The sequence below is a fragment of the Montipora foliosa genome, chromosome 4, assembly GCF_036669935.1.
Source record: "Montipora foliosa isolate CH-2021 chromosome 4, ASM3666993v2, whole genome shotgun sequence".
In the NCBI taxonomy this organism is placed as follows: domain Eukaryota; kingdom Metazoa; phylum Cnidaria; class Anthozoa; order Scleractinia; family Acroporidae; genus Montipora; species Montipora foliosa.
Genome location: NC_090872.1, coordinates 1271919 through 1286539, shown reverse-complemented (window position 1 = coordinate 1286539; position 14621 = coordinate 1271919). Strand labels below are relative to the sequence as shown.

Here is a 14621-nt window from a genome sequence, read left to right as displayed (position 1 = left end):
GATTAAAAATAATTTTCCATTTTTTTATTGCAGAATGCTGGCCGTTGTAAACCATGTTTTAGGAAATAGTTCAAAATTATTGTGCCTTTGGACTAATTTGGCATGTCACTCAAAATTAATTTAAAGTCCTTTAAAATGTCTGTCGTCGTTAAAAACTTTATGACAAAATCGGCCCCGCAAACGTGTCGAGATTATCACCTCACCTCACCTCCTCTTGCTCTGCCTTTTTAGCGTGCGCCTTGCTACAGCTTTCACTGAGATTTAGGTACTTTTTTTTTTTACTTAAACAGCGGGGACCGACATTCCTGACCCAAGTTAAGCTCCTCATTTTTGACGGTTCACTTGAAATAAACCAGAAGAATTGCTTCGGTCATCTACGCACGAAGAATATGAGAAACGCTTTCGTTAAATTTCAATTTAGAGGATATTTCACGAGTAAGGAATCCGGTTTGTAAACGCTTTAGCTCAGTGGAGACAAAAAAATCCTTTTCTTCAACGGAGATTAGATTATTGGCTCTTGAGTGACTCGTACCAGGGGGAAGGTAGAGCGTGCCAATATAATTCTCTCTTTGAAGTTCGATCACTCGGCTATTTTGTTTCACTTTAACAGTGGCGAAGAACAAAAGTACGGTCCATCTTATTGAAAATTTAAGGCAATTTTATTACATGATTCTTATTTTCGTAAGCTTATAACTGAGAGTGTTCCAGAGTGGCGAAAGTTACTGATAAGCGAGTTCTTTGGGACTTAATCAAATATCGAATAAGGCAGGTTACGATTAAGCACAGCAAAGCAAAAGCTAATGCTAGAACACAGAATTTGAAAGTAATAGAAGACTCGTTAAAAGAGTGCGAGAAAGATTGCATTGTGCGTACAACCCCTGAAAAAATGGAGAATATTCGAAATGAGTATCAATTGTTTAATGAGCCGTCATCAATGGGTAATGATCAGCAAGTTAGTGGGTTTGCAATGAAAAAGCGTTGCTTTATGACAATTCTTAATATTGTTTATGGCAATGCACACAATACATTTGTGCGGTCTTTTTTCAGTTTTTCATAAAATTAAAAGAGAGAGTGCAGTCGGCTTCGATGTTGCTGCTGTTGTTGTGTGTTCCTTCACTTGCGTGACAGATAGGAACTTTGAGCGGCCTTTCAGTATCAGATGTTGTTCTGTCTGTTACTACTACACCGAAAAGTGCTTTGATAGAAAACATTGCTAACAAGAGGCCGACTTACTCGCTAAAGGTCACTTGTTTAAAGGGGAAAGCACAATTATCTGCCAGTCAAATCAAAGGTTCAACATCCCCCCACCCCACCCCACCAGGCAAACCCTCGGGCATTTGAACTTGTGGAAAAAAATTGTTCAAATTTTCCCCTCCCCGGGCCATAAAGCTGTTCAAAGGCCTCATCATAGGTCCATTTCCGGAGATCAATTGCCCAACCCCCCGGGAAAATTACCAGATTACTGTTTTCAGCGCAAGAAATCTCTAGTTTCACTGGCACATGGATGAAAGAAAGTAGTCTGAGACGCCTTCAGTTTTTGAAGAAAATATGGCAAATGCTTCGCATCCAATATTAATTTAAAAAAAGCTAAAGAAAAAACTCTGGACATATTTCCTATAACCACATCACGTCAAACATCGTCGATGAACTCACTATTATTTCATGAGCAGCGGCCGGCCAAAGTCATTTTTAGTCGTGGATACGCGAAGCGTATAAACGACTATAGTTAGGGGTCAGAATATACAAATTTGTCACTCACTCAGATGTAAACTAATCGAGAAGTCAACGACCATTATCGTTTTTTTCAAGATATGTCAATTTGTCACTCAACAACACCATTTTGACCAGTAAGTTTACTTTTGGCTACTTAATTTATAGCAGAGCACCATGGGTAAGAAAAAATGGTAACCCATCTAAAATTTAGTCACCATATGACCATACATATGTCCACCCCCTCCATGTATGTCAATGTGACCAGTATCACATGACCATATAGTGGGCTCAAGCTTAGAGCTCATCGAGGCGGCCTTACTCCAGCTAGTTTACAGCGTACATCTTTGATACTGGACATCCCTGTTATATGGTCAATTGATACCTGTCAAAACAAGGTATCTGCTGACCAGAATCACATGACCATATTGGGGGCTCAAGTTTAGAGTTCATTGAGGTCAGCTGTCCAGTGTAGTGTATTAGGTCACTGGATGAGAGCATTAGTACATCCGGGAATGTGAGACAATGAGTGTGAATTGTGTAGGTGTTTCTTGCTGGATTCAAGAGATTTGTTTAGACCTTTGTGGCTTGCCTATTAAGTGGCTCTGAAATCCTACAAACTTGCGACAAGGATGGTGAGTTCAGTAGAGAGAGTGCTACTTCCTTTAGATTTGACAGAGTCGCCATCTCAGGTGGCGGAACATTGGCGACAGTGGAAACCATCGTACCAGTATTACATTGATGGCAACGGAATTATGAACCCTGCCCACAAAAAAGCTCAATTGCTTCATTTAGCATGTATGGATCGAAGTTCAAGATATTTGCGAAGATCTTCAAGATCCTGGACCGGTTAACGCAGAGACCGATGATGTCTTCTCAGTTTGTCTTTGAAAGCTGGATGCTCATTTGAACTTCATATGAGCACCATGTTTTTCATCAACTACATGTAGCACCAATTCATGGTCCATTTACACAGACCAGCTCATCATTGCAATTTTGGTGAATCTTTGAACGAAAGTCGATGAGATCAACTGATTGAAAAGTGGGCTGATGTTGAATTGAATAAGAAATTGCTGGAAGTTAATAATATTACTCTGGAGGCTGCATTAGGTAAAGTTTGTAAGTGGGAATTAGCCTCATGTGAGTAAGCAAAGCAAATGGTTACTCCCAGTCAAGAGCCTGGGACCAGCACTAATGTGGTTAGGAAAACCTCGAGAAATGAATCCAAAAGGAACTTTGGCAAAACATGTTTTAATTGTGGCCACAAGGGGCACTTCGCTAGGGACGGGAGTTGCCCGGCTTGAGGACGAAAGTGTGCCAAGTATGTCAATAGACTAGTTGTTGCAAAGGAGGGAAAAGCCTGAAGCCTGGAAAACAAAGCACCATCCAACAATCGAGAGGAAGGCAGGGGCATCCAGGTAAAGGAAGACGGACCAACTTTGTTGAAGGTCCGTTTGAGAATTCAGGTGAAAATGATGGATTTGCTTTCACTAAAGAGGAACAAACATGCACTTTGTCATCTTCTGCTGAGCCAGTGATTGATTCAGGTTCAGCAAGTACCGTAATCTACTAGTTAACTTGAGTGCTGTACAAGAACTTAAACATCAGGGGTTAAAGGTTGAGTTACAACGGTACCATGCACAAAAAAGTTGTATGCTTATGGAGGCCGAGAACTTGAAGTTGAAGGCCAGTTTCAGATAGAAGTTTCCATGACCAAGAAAAAGATTGTAGCAGATTTCATTGTGGTGAAAATTGGGCATTGTTTGTTGGGCTATTCAACCACCACAGATCTTGGAATTCTCTGAGTGTGTAGGGCATGCAGAAACTGCCACTACCTGTGTAACAGGGAACACTGTAACACTGTTGACGACTCTTTCGTGGGTCAACTCAAAGCAAAATACCCCAGTGTATTTCAAGGGATTGGGAAACTGAAGAACTACCACCTAAAGCTACATATTGATCCTAGACTAGTGTAACTCCAGTGGTTCAGAATGTGCGACGAGTGCCTTTTTCAGTGAAAGACAAGGTAACTGCCAAACTTAATGAGCTCCTTGAACAGGACATCATTGACAGGGTTCAGGGGCCCACAACATGGGTCAGCCCTATTATTGTTGCACCAAAGGCATGACTGTGTGTCACAGGGTTCGCACACTTTTTCAGACCAAAAATTCAAGGACTTTTCAAGGACTTTCAAGGGCCAAATTTTGAAATTTCAAGGACCTCTTTTTTATTTACGTCGATGAATTTACCCATAGAAATGGTCTGACAGTACAGTTCTTCCTCGTTTTCCGTAATGTACACGCATGAAAATAATGCAAAGGCACTGGTAACCATTTCCGACTGCACAGCTCGTCGCGTTTGTATGACATGACATGAGTGGCTGATTATTTTCACTGAAGTTTTGAAAGATTAAAAATGCGGGTCAGAAAAAAATTCAAGGACTTTTCAAGGATTTTCAAGGCCTTGAAAATCCACTCTCAAAATTCAAGGGTTTTCAAGGGTTTTGAAGACGCGTACGAACCCTGGTGTCAATATGCGAAGAGCTAACAAGGCCTTTATCTGTGAGAGATTGCCCATACCAACCAAAAATGAAGTGCTCAAGACCTTAACGGAAGTGCTGGGTTCTTCAAGTTGGATTTGAGGTGGGGTTTTCACCAAATTGAATTGAATGCTTACTCAAGGGATACCACTGCTTTGCCACCCATGATGGCATCTTCCGGTACAAACACCTAAGCTTTGGTGTCAATGCTGCACCCGAAAAGCACCAACACATTATCACGCAGTCAATGGCAGGTCTGCAGGGGTAGCTAACATAGCAGATGATCTTATTGTTCATGGCCAAGACATGGAGGAGCATGATAAGAATTTAAATTGTGTTTTGAAGAGACTTAGAGAAAAACAATTGACTGTGAACGCTAACAAGTGCACATTCCAAAATGAGGAGAGTGGTTTTCGTGGGTCTTTGCTTTGCAAGCATGGAATCGGACCAACTGAGGAAAAAGTGAGAGCCGTTGTTGAAGCAAGTCAACTGCAAACACCTTCGGAAGGTCGGAGCTTCTTGGGGCTTGTGGGGTTCAGTGCCAGGTTTATGGCTGATTTTGCGGCAACAGCTGATCCCCTATAAGGAGACCTGCACGGAAAGGAGAGCCATCTGTCTGGGGCGAGGAGCAGGAGATTTCATTTCAGAAGTTGAAGGGTCAAGTTGCCAGTGCACCAGTTAAGAATGCATGTTATTGAGTCTTTCTTGAAGCTTTCAATGACAGACTCAAAAGACTTTGGTTCGGTCATGTCTCATTGACTTTTCTAAAGCCTGTGACAGGATTGACCACAACATCCTGCTGCATAATCTTGAGCTGCTCAATATCCCTCCTATCCTGTTGAATTGGTGTGCAAACTTCCTGCACGACCTCCAACAGCGCGTAAAGGTGGGTCATTCCAGATCCAACTGGAAGCCAGTCTGCCCAGGCATACCACAGGGAACCTAACTGGGGCCGTTGTTCTTTCTCATCATGGTGAACGACTTATCTACTGTGTTCCCACTTTATAAGTACATTACGATAGTGTATTAGGTCAGCAGATGAGAGTGTGTTAGTACATCCGGGAATGTGAGACAATGAGTGTGAATTGTACTAGGTGTTCCTTGCTGGATTAAAGAGATTTGTTTAATAGACCTTTGGGGCTAGCCTAAGTGGCTCTGATATACTACAATCACATACTGGGTTTTGACTGGATCGCAGGCTCAAGCCAGGTTAACTTATTGTAAGAATAAATAACCCGGGAGCTCCCCTATTAGGCTTGGCTAAATCTATATAATTATTTCACATTTTTGGATCTAGTATAATTAATTAAAAACTGCAAGTTACCTGAAATGAGATAAGGCTGTGATTGCAGCAATGCTTGCACAGTCTGCAATGTTTCCTCCATTATCCAAAACATGCAGATCAACTTTAACTGACCAGACCTTAAAAAAATAATACTAGTATCTTCCATGAAGTCACTTAATTCCATCAGAAATTTTCATTTCACAATAATTGTATAATTATTAAAAATACCTAACAAAACAACTACAGAATCATAAATTACTTGAAAATATTTAGAATGTTATACCAACCTTTTCCCCAGCAACTATACACAAGGACTCAACATCGATAGCACGTGATTCCACATAAAATCTCTCCATGAACCGGTTCAGTTCAATACTAAATTCTGTTGATCTAAAGAGTAAGGAAATTTTAAGCTAAAAAAGAAGATGGTAAATGCAAATGTAAATCGTCTGTTTATAGTGAGAGTGCACTTAGCTATCAAGCTGGTTCACAGGTACACCACTTTTAGGGTGTGCTCGATTGACCCTATTCAGGAATAAGAATATGTAGAATGATGATTTAAAATGATGTCTGGTGTTTTGAAGCAACAAAGATAATAAAAATATGTTTAACCCTTTGATGTCCAAACCGGCCAGACTCCAGTTGGGGGGCAGGTGAAAAAGGCAGCGAAAGAAGAACACACATTGCTCATATTATGATGGAAGCATGTACAATAAATTCTCCACCTTTCACCCAAATTAATGACAAGTGTCCCATAGTCTTTTGACCCAGACTGTAGTCTTGATAGGGTGATTGATCATAGACTCCATGGGCAGCTGCTGTCGTGGCTGCGCTGATTTGGAAGCTGTGACCTAAGTAAGAGCCAGGATAACCCACAGAGCAAAAGATAGAATGTACCATGGATGACAAAAACTGCCGGGTTAAGGTGCAACCATACGCAAAGCAAAACAGCAGCCCTGGGGAAGGCAATGCCCAAAAGTTACCCATGGCCACCACCAAGGTGATAACACTGTTGCCCCAGCCCACATAGAGGCTGTAGCCCATTTGAAAGGGGTCTGTCTTTGAGCACTTGATGTGTAGCTTGAAACGTGGGATCCACCAACACATCAGCTTGTACATCGCCAACTGCCAGATGGATGCTGTGGTCAAACAGCAGATTAGTGGTGAACTCTCCTGCACGTAGAAAACCGAAGAAACCAGGTCAACACACTGCCCTGAGCATGACCTGGTCCCTGGAGTTAAGATCTAGGGTGTGCATTGAATGACTTTAGTATATCAGTAGAAATGGATAGCCTCTTAAAGTGAGATGAGTTCACCTTGTGCCCTCTTTATTCCCAACTGGCATCAGGGATAACTCAGCGAGTGCAGCCAGGTGCCAGAATCACTTATTAAATTGGAAGCAAAAAAGAGCATCCAGAACAAGGTTAGCTTTATCAAAAATGATGAAGGAGTAAAAGAAAAAGAGCACTGCCAACAATGCCAAATAATGCAAATACACCATTAAGCCCAAATCTCTGGAAATAACAAAAGTTAGTGCCACCATCACTGACTTGTTGTCTCGTAAGAATGCAACCAGCCACAACGCCCACTGAGACCTGTCCCCACAAGTATGCCTCCACAACAATAAGAAACAGTTCTCTGTCCACAATTGATAGGGGTTACTGAAAGGCTAAAGAACCACTCCATAACCCAGAGAACCCGGGGCATCAGATGGGACTTGGAAGTCAGGAAGGGGTGCCCATTCTGGTGTCTGGAAGAAACTGAGGCCATCCCAGCTTTGGCATGGTTCTTGCCACCAAGTCAGTCTTGTGGGGTGGTCATCACACCAGCGTTGTTGTATCATTTCTAGTAGGAAAAAAGTCTCACGTTGAAAGCTTAACTAATGTATAGTAACAGTATAAATTGTTGTAACCTTGAGATACGTTTTGGTTGGAGGAGGAGCAAGAGCAGTCGAAAGAAGTTGGAAAAAAAGGTATCCTTGCTATGAGTCAATAGTAGGAGCCGGCCGGAGAATCAGCGACAAAACTCCCTTTGTCAGTGGGGGCAAGGAAAGAGAAGAAAAGAGAAGAAACGGTCAGATTGAGAGAGACGCGAGAACTTAGAAGGAACTGAGAGCCAGACGAGAAGTAGGCGCTGAGATTTAAAGAAGTCGACGTGGAAACTGATGTTAGTCTGTTGGAGAACTGGACTGTTGGATTTGCTTATAAAGGACTGAACTGGGTTTGCTAGAAAAGAACTGAAGGTATTGTCTGTAAATATTAGAGTAAAGCAATTAGTAAATTTAGTATTATCGTTTAAGTTAAGTTGGAAAATAGATAATTATTTATTTAGGTAAGTATATTAAGGTTTAGTACACTAGTTTAACTCTTTTAGGGTTAGTTCGTTTTCCTTGTTTTAAATCCTGCAATTGTATATTCTTAAGTTCCTTAGGTTATTTTTGCCACCTGTTCCATCCTCGCAATCTTCCGAGACCCAGTGGATCAAGAACCGTCACAATCGCCTCCTCTGACTAATTAGCATTAAGTTACGAGATAATCGATCCCTGTCGAGAAGCACGACAGAGGACACCGAGGGCTAAACACCTTTTGGAAGTGCACGGTGACAAAAATCTTCTAAATGAGGACCAATTTCGTGTTCTTAAGAACTGCCAAAGGAACTTTGACTGCTTCGTTTACGAAATGAAAGAAAACGGGCCTTATAATACTCTGGGCCGTTCAGAGAAACCAGCATACTTAAAGTAGTATTCGGCGATTCTAGTTTCCTACCTACTTCTACACATCGTGATCCTTTCGCGCTGTGTCCATACGCTGTTCCCACGTCAGGAATCTTTATTCCCGCTTCGTCGAAAAATTCCAGGCTCCTTGGATCTTTTGAAGACACGTTATTGATAAACAGCTGACCATAAAGTAAGTTATCTGGGGTGAATCGCTCCATTCCCACTTTTGTAAGTTTTTTCTTGAATACTGATGACCGGAAGGTAGCCTGCTTTTTATGGATCGTGAAACGGCCGACATTGAAATTTGTTGTCCTCCAAGTTGTTCCAACTCCTCGATTATTCCATAAAGGGTCGTGGATGGAGAGTGGAGCTTCAAAACGTCAATGAGTTCACGGTCATCTTCCTTTAGTTTTCGGATGTCAAGCCTCCTATAGGTTTCGCCGATGTTCTCATTTCTTCACAGTATCTAAACCACACCGATTTTACCGTGTTTACAGAAACACGCAACTCCCTTGCAAATTGTGTAACACTCGGTGCAATATAACCCGTAATTCTGTCGCCTCCGTCACTGATAATGCTATCAATAATCAGGAATTAACGATCTTGAGCCAATTATAACTTCTGCCATATTGGTTCACTTTTCTCGCCTCTATACTAGTAATTTCCAAAACGTATATATATTTAAGTGAGCGGGCAAAACTTGTAAACATGCACAGCACGTGAATAAAACATGATCGTTTGGCACCAAAAACGTTATCAATATCGTGACCTGATCGCGAACGTTTCATTTCTCAAACGTGACAGGTATGAGACGAAATCGTTGACGTTTGAAAAGTAACACTACGCGCAAAATTCGTCACACTTCAGTGATGGACGCAAATGGTAGTACATTATTATTCTTATTCTTATTCTTATTCTTATTCTTATTCTTATTCTTATTCTTATTCTTATTCTTATTCTTATTCTTATTCTTATTCTTATTCTTATTCTTATTCTTATTCTTATTCTTATTCTTATTCTTATTCTTATTCTTATTCTTATTCTTATTCTTATTCTTATTCTTATTCTTATTCTTATTCTTATTCTTATTCTTATTCTTATTCTTATTCTTATTCTTTTTCTTCTTCTTCTTCTTCTTCTTCTTCTTCTTCTTCTTCTTATTATTATTATTATTATTATTATTATTATTATTATTTAACAAATACCTTGTTTCTATCGAGTTTTAGTAAATTTTCAGCTCCGACTATTGCATTTCTAGCTTTTTGATTGGCTAAAAAACTCCGACTATGAGCCATTATAGTTCACCACTAAATTTTCTCCGATTCTTATTGGTTTAAATTGATCACGTGACGCGATAGTGTTCGTCCGCGGAGAGACACTATCAGCCCATAGTGCCCGTCCGAGGAAAATACCAGGATGGATAGTAGTCGTCCGCTGAAAATACCTCTGTAAACAAGCGGCCTTATGGAAAATAAACAATCGAAATTGTATTTAGAGGGTTTTTGTTTGTTTTCGTTTTCAAATTTACATTGGCTGACACGGCTTTCGTCTAATAAAGTTGAAAATAATTCAACGTGATTTTTGAGCTGGCGCGGAAGAAAATTTAGTAGTGAACAATAGAGTGTTTCTGTCTCGGAACTATCGGTCTGATAGTTGCCCCTTGGAAATTTGATGTTCTTAAAACTAGCATATTTGACCTCGAATATTTGTTTTAAGAACATCAAATTTCCGCGGGGCAACTATTTGCCGATAGTAACTCGACAGAAACACTCTATTGTTTAAATAGTCGGAGTTTTACGTCATATGGAAAATAGTGCGCCAAGATGGTCTTTCCGGACGCTTTGTAAAATTGTGGAAATAAAAATCGGCGGCAAAACCCGGTTTGAGAATTTACTAAAAAAAATATTCCATTCGCCCTTGTTGGATATGAAGTGATTATAACCAACTCGCGCTACGCGCTCCTTGGTTATTTTATCACTTCATATCCAACTCGGGCTCATGGAATAATTGTTATATAGAAACACGAGTGAAAGTTTGGGAGAACGAGAAATGCTGTGGGAACTCGAGCCGCAGGCGAGTGTTTCCTCAGCTTTTTCGAGTTCTCCCAAACTTTCACGTTATTTCTTTTGTAAAATGCCAACGATCAATAACATGACCTCGTAGAGGCCTTATTGTCCCAAGCTGGACAGAAGAAGCAACTAGGACAATTCTAAGGCAAATTATGTGTTGAAACCTTTAATAAAGACAAGTGCTCTTAACAATGGGTTAAAAACATGCAGCTGGAGAGGAAGTCATCAACGAATATTAATTTAAACACAGCAGACTGTGCTTCTATTCTGTCACTTAAGGTGAAACAGCAGAACACAATATTTTATTTATTTAACTTTGGATCTTAGTTTGTTGCTCATTTCTTCACAATTCACTTTAGCAATTTTTTCGAAGCGACTTCACTTCTCAAGTCTTTTTCAGGAAAAATAATTTTCTCCTGTTTGCGTGAGCTACTTTTTGACAGTCCTGGCAACGTACTGATCAAGTTTAAAGGCTAAATGTCAGACCAGTCTTTTTAAATAAACACTAGAATATACTTTCATTACCTCATTACATATTACTTAAAAGCAGGAAACTGTTATTTCTTTTGTAAAATGCCGACGATCAATAACATGACCTCGCGGAGGCGTTATTGTCTCACGCTGGACAGGTGACCATGTTTGTGAATTAACCTTACTTTAAACTTCCATCTTCTACAGCAAATTTTCATTCGGCGCAATTACGCAAGTTTAAGAATCAGCTAGTAAACTCGAATACGTTTTCTTGGAAGAAAATATATATCGGCTTTTATTCACAGAAGTCGAGGTCCGTAACTTAACTTACACTACTACTTTTTTTCCACTTAAATGAAACACGATTTTTAACCAATCAGCGCGCGTATTTTCTTAGGACTGTTTTCTAATATTATATATTACTGACGACATAAGAAGCGACAAGGACAATTATAAGGCCAATTATGTGTTGAAACTCTTAATTGAGACAAGTGCTCTTAACAATGGGTTAAACACAAAACCGTTTTTCATGCAGCTGGAGAGGAAGACAGACTGAAGTCAGACAACTACGAAAGTTTAAGAAACAGGTAGTACACTCGAATACGTTTTATTGGAAGAAAATATATGTCGGCTTTTATTCACAGAAGTCGAGGTCCGTAACTTAACTTACACTACTACTTTTTTCCACTTAAATGGTTCGCGTGAGGGCGAAGCACAATTACCGCCACTGAATTTACTGGAAAAAATAAAAAGGTGTCGTAGCTTGCACTTTGGAGTGTAAGACAAGGTTTATGACAAATTGCCCAAGACAAAAACTGAAAGAGTTGTGTCCAAGGTTAGTAATTCAGCGTCTTAAAAGCATTGCACTTTATTTGCCCTGCTTTGAAAGGCTCTTTAACAGTTGAAATTAATGACTTTTGCAGCAACCGGTTTCCTGTTATCATATTGGCTGGCTTTTGTTAAAAACGGGAACAAAAGGCTGGTATATTACTTCATTTACCTTCTTGTTTTTGAACAAACGGTAAATAAAATTTAAACTAACTTGAAATGAGAATAAAACTAAGAAAAACAGGATGACTATTTGTGCGAAGCTGTAACAGTTTGTATAGCGTCCCCAATCCTTGTCATCTCCTTTGCTTTTCTTCTCTTTTACTTTTGTTCTCTAAGGCCTTTTTTATTGTCATTTCAAATTTCAACCTTTAAAAAATGTTAAAATTTTCTCATTCGCTTTTCGTATCTTAATTTGCGCTTTATTGTTGTATTTTAAGACCTTATTGTCGTTAGTCGGATTTTGAAGCAAAGATTTTAGTGTCTTATTGTATATGTTGTCGGTCAAATCCGTTCTCAGGTTGAATCCGTTTTTACCTTATAGGTTAAATTCGTGATCGCATTTTGCCTAGGTTGAATATTCACTCTATCTAGTTAGGATTGAAAACACTTATACCACCCCTCAAGCTCTTCTTACGCATCTAAACACATCTCTTTAATGTTTCATATCACCTTATCGGTTTTTGCATTCATTTTGTCTCAATATCCATTTAGTCTCAACATTACAACAAAGTTTGAGAACATGGAACTGTACTGTGCACTTAACCGGTGATCGAGCTCGGACCTTCCAAATCTATAGTCCTGTGTCGTCACCTCTACACTACGACGACGAACATGCACAACCCAACACAGTTATTTTCATTAATTACTTTTGTATAATAAGTCAATTGATATCTATGTATAAAAACCAAAACTAATTCTAACCTGACCCTAATTTTTCTTCAGGCTTAATTTAGGCTTCAAACAAGTTTCTTCAATCTATCTGAGTGCGTAATCTATCTAGGTAAAATGAGGATGACCAATTTAACCTAGGTTAAAACGGATTCAACCTGACAACGGATTTTACTGGCAACATATAAGGGGAATTTTATGATCTTGAACTTGGACTTGAACATTTAAAGGAGTCGACAAATAAAAAGTGTAGTGTGGATGTATCAAATTATTGGCACATATCGTTTGAAGAAAGGAGCCAAGTTTCGAAACCTATAAATAGTCAAAACATTTCGATTTCCGCTCTGTAACAAACGTGTAACAGGTACAAATTATTTTCGATCTCTCAGTTAAAGGGACGTATAACAGCATGGAAGTATTTTGGGTAGATTGTAAAGAACCTTTAAGAAAAAAGTAAACAAAATTCAATGATTTTGTGTGCGCTTTTACAAGACAATTAACAGGCGATCTCGGAAAACAACCCAGAAATGTGTGCATAGTGTTGAAAAATAGGCTGTTTCTCCAACATTGTCTTCTCAAAGATAGCGTCCACTTGTGGATCAATATTTAAACTCATATCGGGCGTTTGTGCTCGACGTCGGTGAGCAACTTAGAGGCCGCTTTTGTTGATTCTCTCTGTATTACTTCATTTTCAGCTTCTTTATGAAACGATCATGATGAAATACATTTTAGCACGGAATGTTTGTAATACGAAGTGCATTCGTTCATCATTTCAAAGGGAGATTGTGTGTATACGAATAATCACGATGTCTTCGTGCAATTTGGGACAAAAAAAACTTATAAGGTTTTTAAAAAACAACTAAACTGCACGAGCCCAGAGGTCTTATATTTACCAGTGTTTATTTTTTCAAAATGTACAAAAAGAGGACTTACATTTGATTGACTATCTGTGATCATTAGCCAATCATAATGCTTGGTTTCTAACCTTAATTTTTTTTTTTACTGAATTACCTCTGTCCTCTCTTTTGTATTGCGTAACCTAAAACTGCATTTGTCTTAGCTAATCACAAACTATCCTAGTGTTTTAATTGTCGTTTTCTTTCTTGCACGTAGATGGCCAATGACCAAAACGGGACAGTTACTCCAACTTTGGAGCCCTTCTCTTCACCCGAGTGCATTGCCTGGCTGACAGTACTTAACATCGAAGCTGTTGCTATAGTGACCATAAACGCCCTTACAATCATTATTTACCTGAAAGAGCGAGGCCTTCGCAAGCGTAGCATGTACCTGGTGATTAGCCTGGCGGTTGCAGACATGTTTGCCACCTACAACTTGATCGTTCATATTTTGTCATTAGGTAATGGCTGTAACTTTTGGAGCTATGAGGAGTCAATAGTTACAAAAAGTTTGACTTGCTTCTTTCCATCAGTCTCTATAGCAAACCTTGTTGCTATTTCTTTGGAGCGGATGCACGCAACTTTTCGTCCATTCAAGCATCGCCTCATCAAAAAGAAGATGTTTGGAGCAGCTGTTGCGGGTGTTTGGTTTACAACTGCCCTGTATACAGCTATCGTTTTTTCACCATTTTTCCTGGGCCGCTTAGATATCACTACTTTCTTTCACCTGCGAGCATCACAGTTGTCATTGGGGTTTTGTTGCCTTTTTATCATCGTTGTTTCTTACACGTCCATCGCTACTAAAGTTTACTATGGAACGCATCCTCAGCATCATGGTACAATCAGAAGAGAAAGAAAACTGACCAAGACATTGTTCATTGTAACAATTGTATCGATAATACTAGTGATGCCATTGACAATTTTCTGGTTTCTTTTTTTTGTTACTTCAGGCGAAATGTTTGAAACCATTTCTGATGAAACATGGCTGCATTTATTATATCCCTTACGTTGCTTATTCTTCGCAAATTCTCTTATAAATCCATTGTTATATGCATTAAAAATTCCAGAGTTCAAAAGAGCTCTGTTTTTATTATTGCGTTTTAGATCTCGCTCGAAGCCAGTTCGGGCTTTTCCTCTTAATGACTTGAATGTTGTGAGATTTCACTCAGTTAACTGATGAATATGTGTTTACCAAGTATATAAAAATTGACGGTTT

General features: G+C 39.4%; 1 protein-coding gene across 2 annotated transcripts in view; it reads left to right on the top strand.

The window, feature by feature from the left end:
- Window positions 1-11273: 11273 nt before the first annotated feature.
- The window catches only part of LOC137998830 (substance-K receptor-like), a 4100-nt gene continuing 752 nt past the window's right edge, over window positions 11274-14621 (top strand). Inside the window, exons 1-2 of one of the 2 annotated variants that reach the window (XM_068844660.1) lie at window positions 11274-11377; window positions 13623-14621. The exon at window positions 13623-14621 is cut by the window's right edge and continues 752 nt beyond it. In XM_068844660.1, the coding sequence (XP_068700761.1) occupies window positions 13623-14582 (960 nt within the window). In that variant the 5' untranslated portion in view covers window positions 11274-11377 and the 3' untranslated portion in view covers window positions 14583-14621. Of the gene's footprint in view, window positions 11626-13622 lie in introns of both variants that reach the window. The other variant, XM_068844659.1, reaches the window with a different exon arrangement.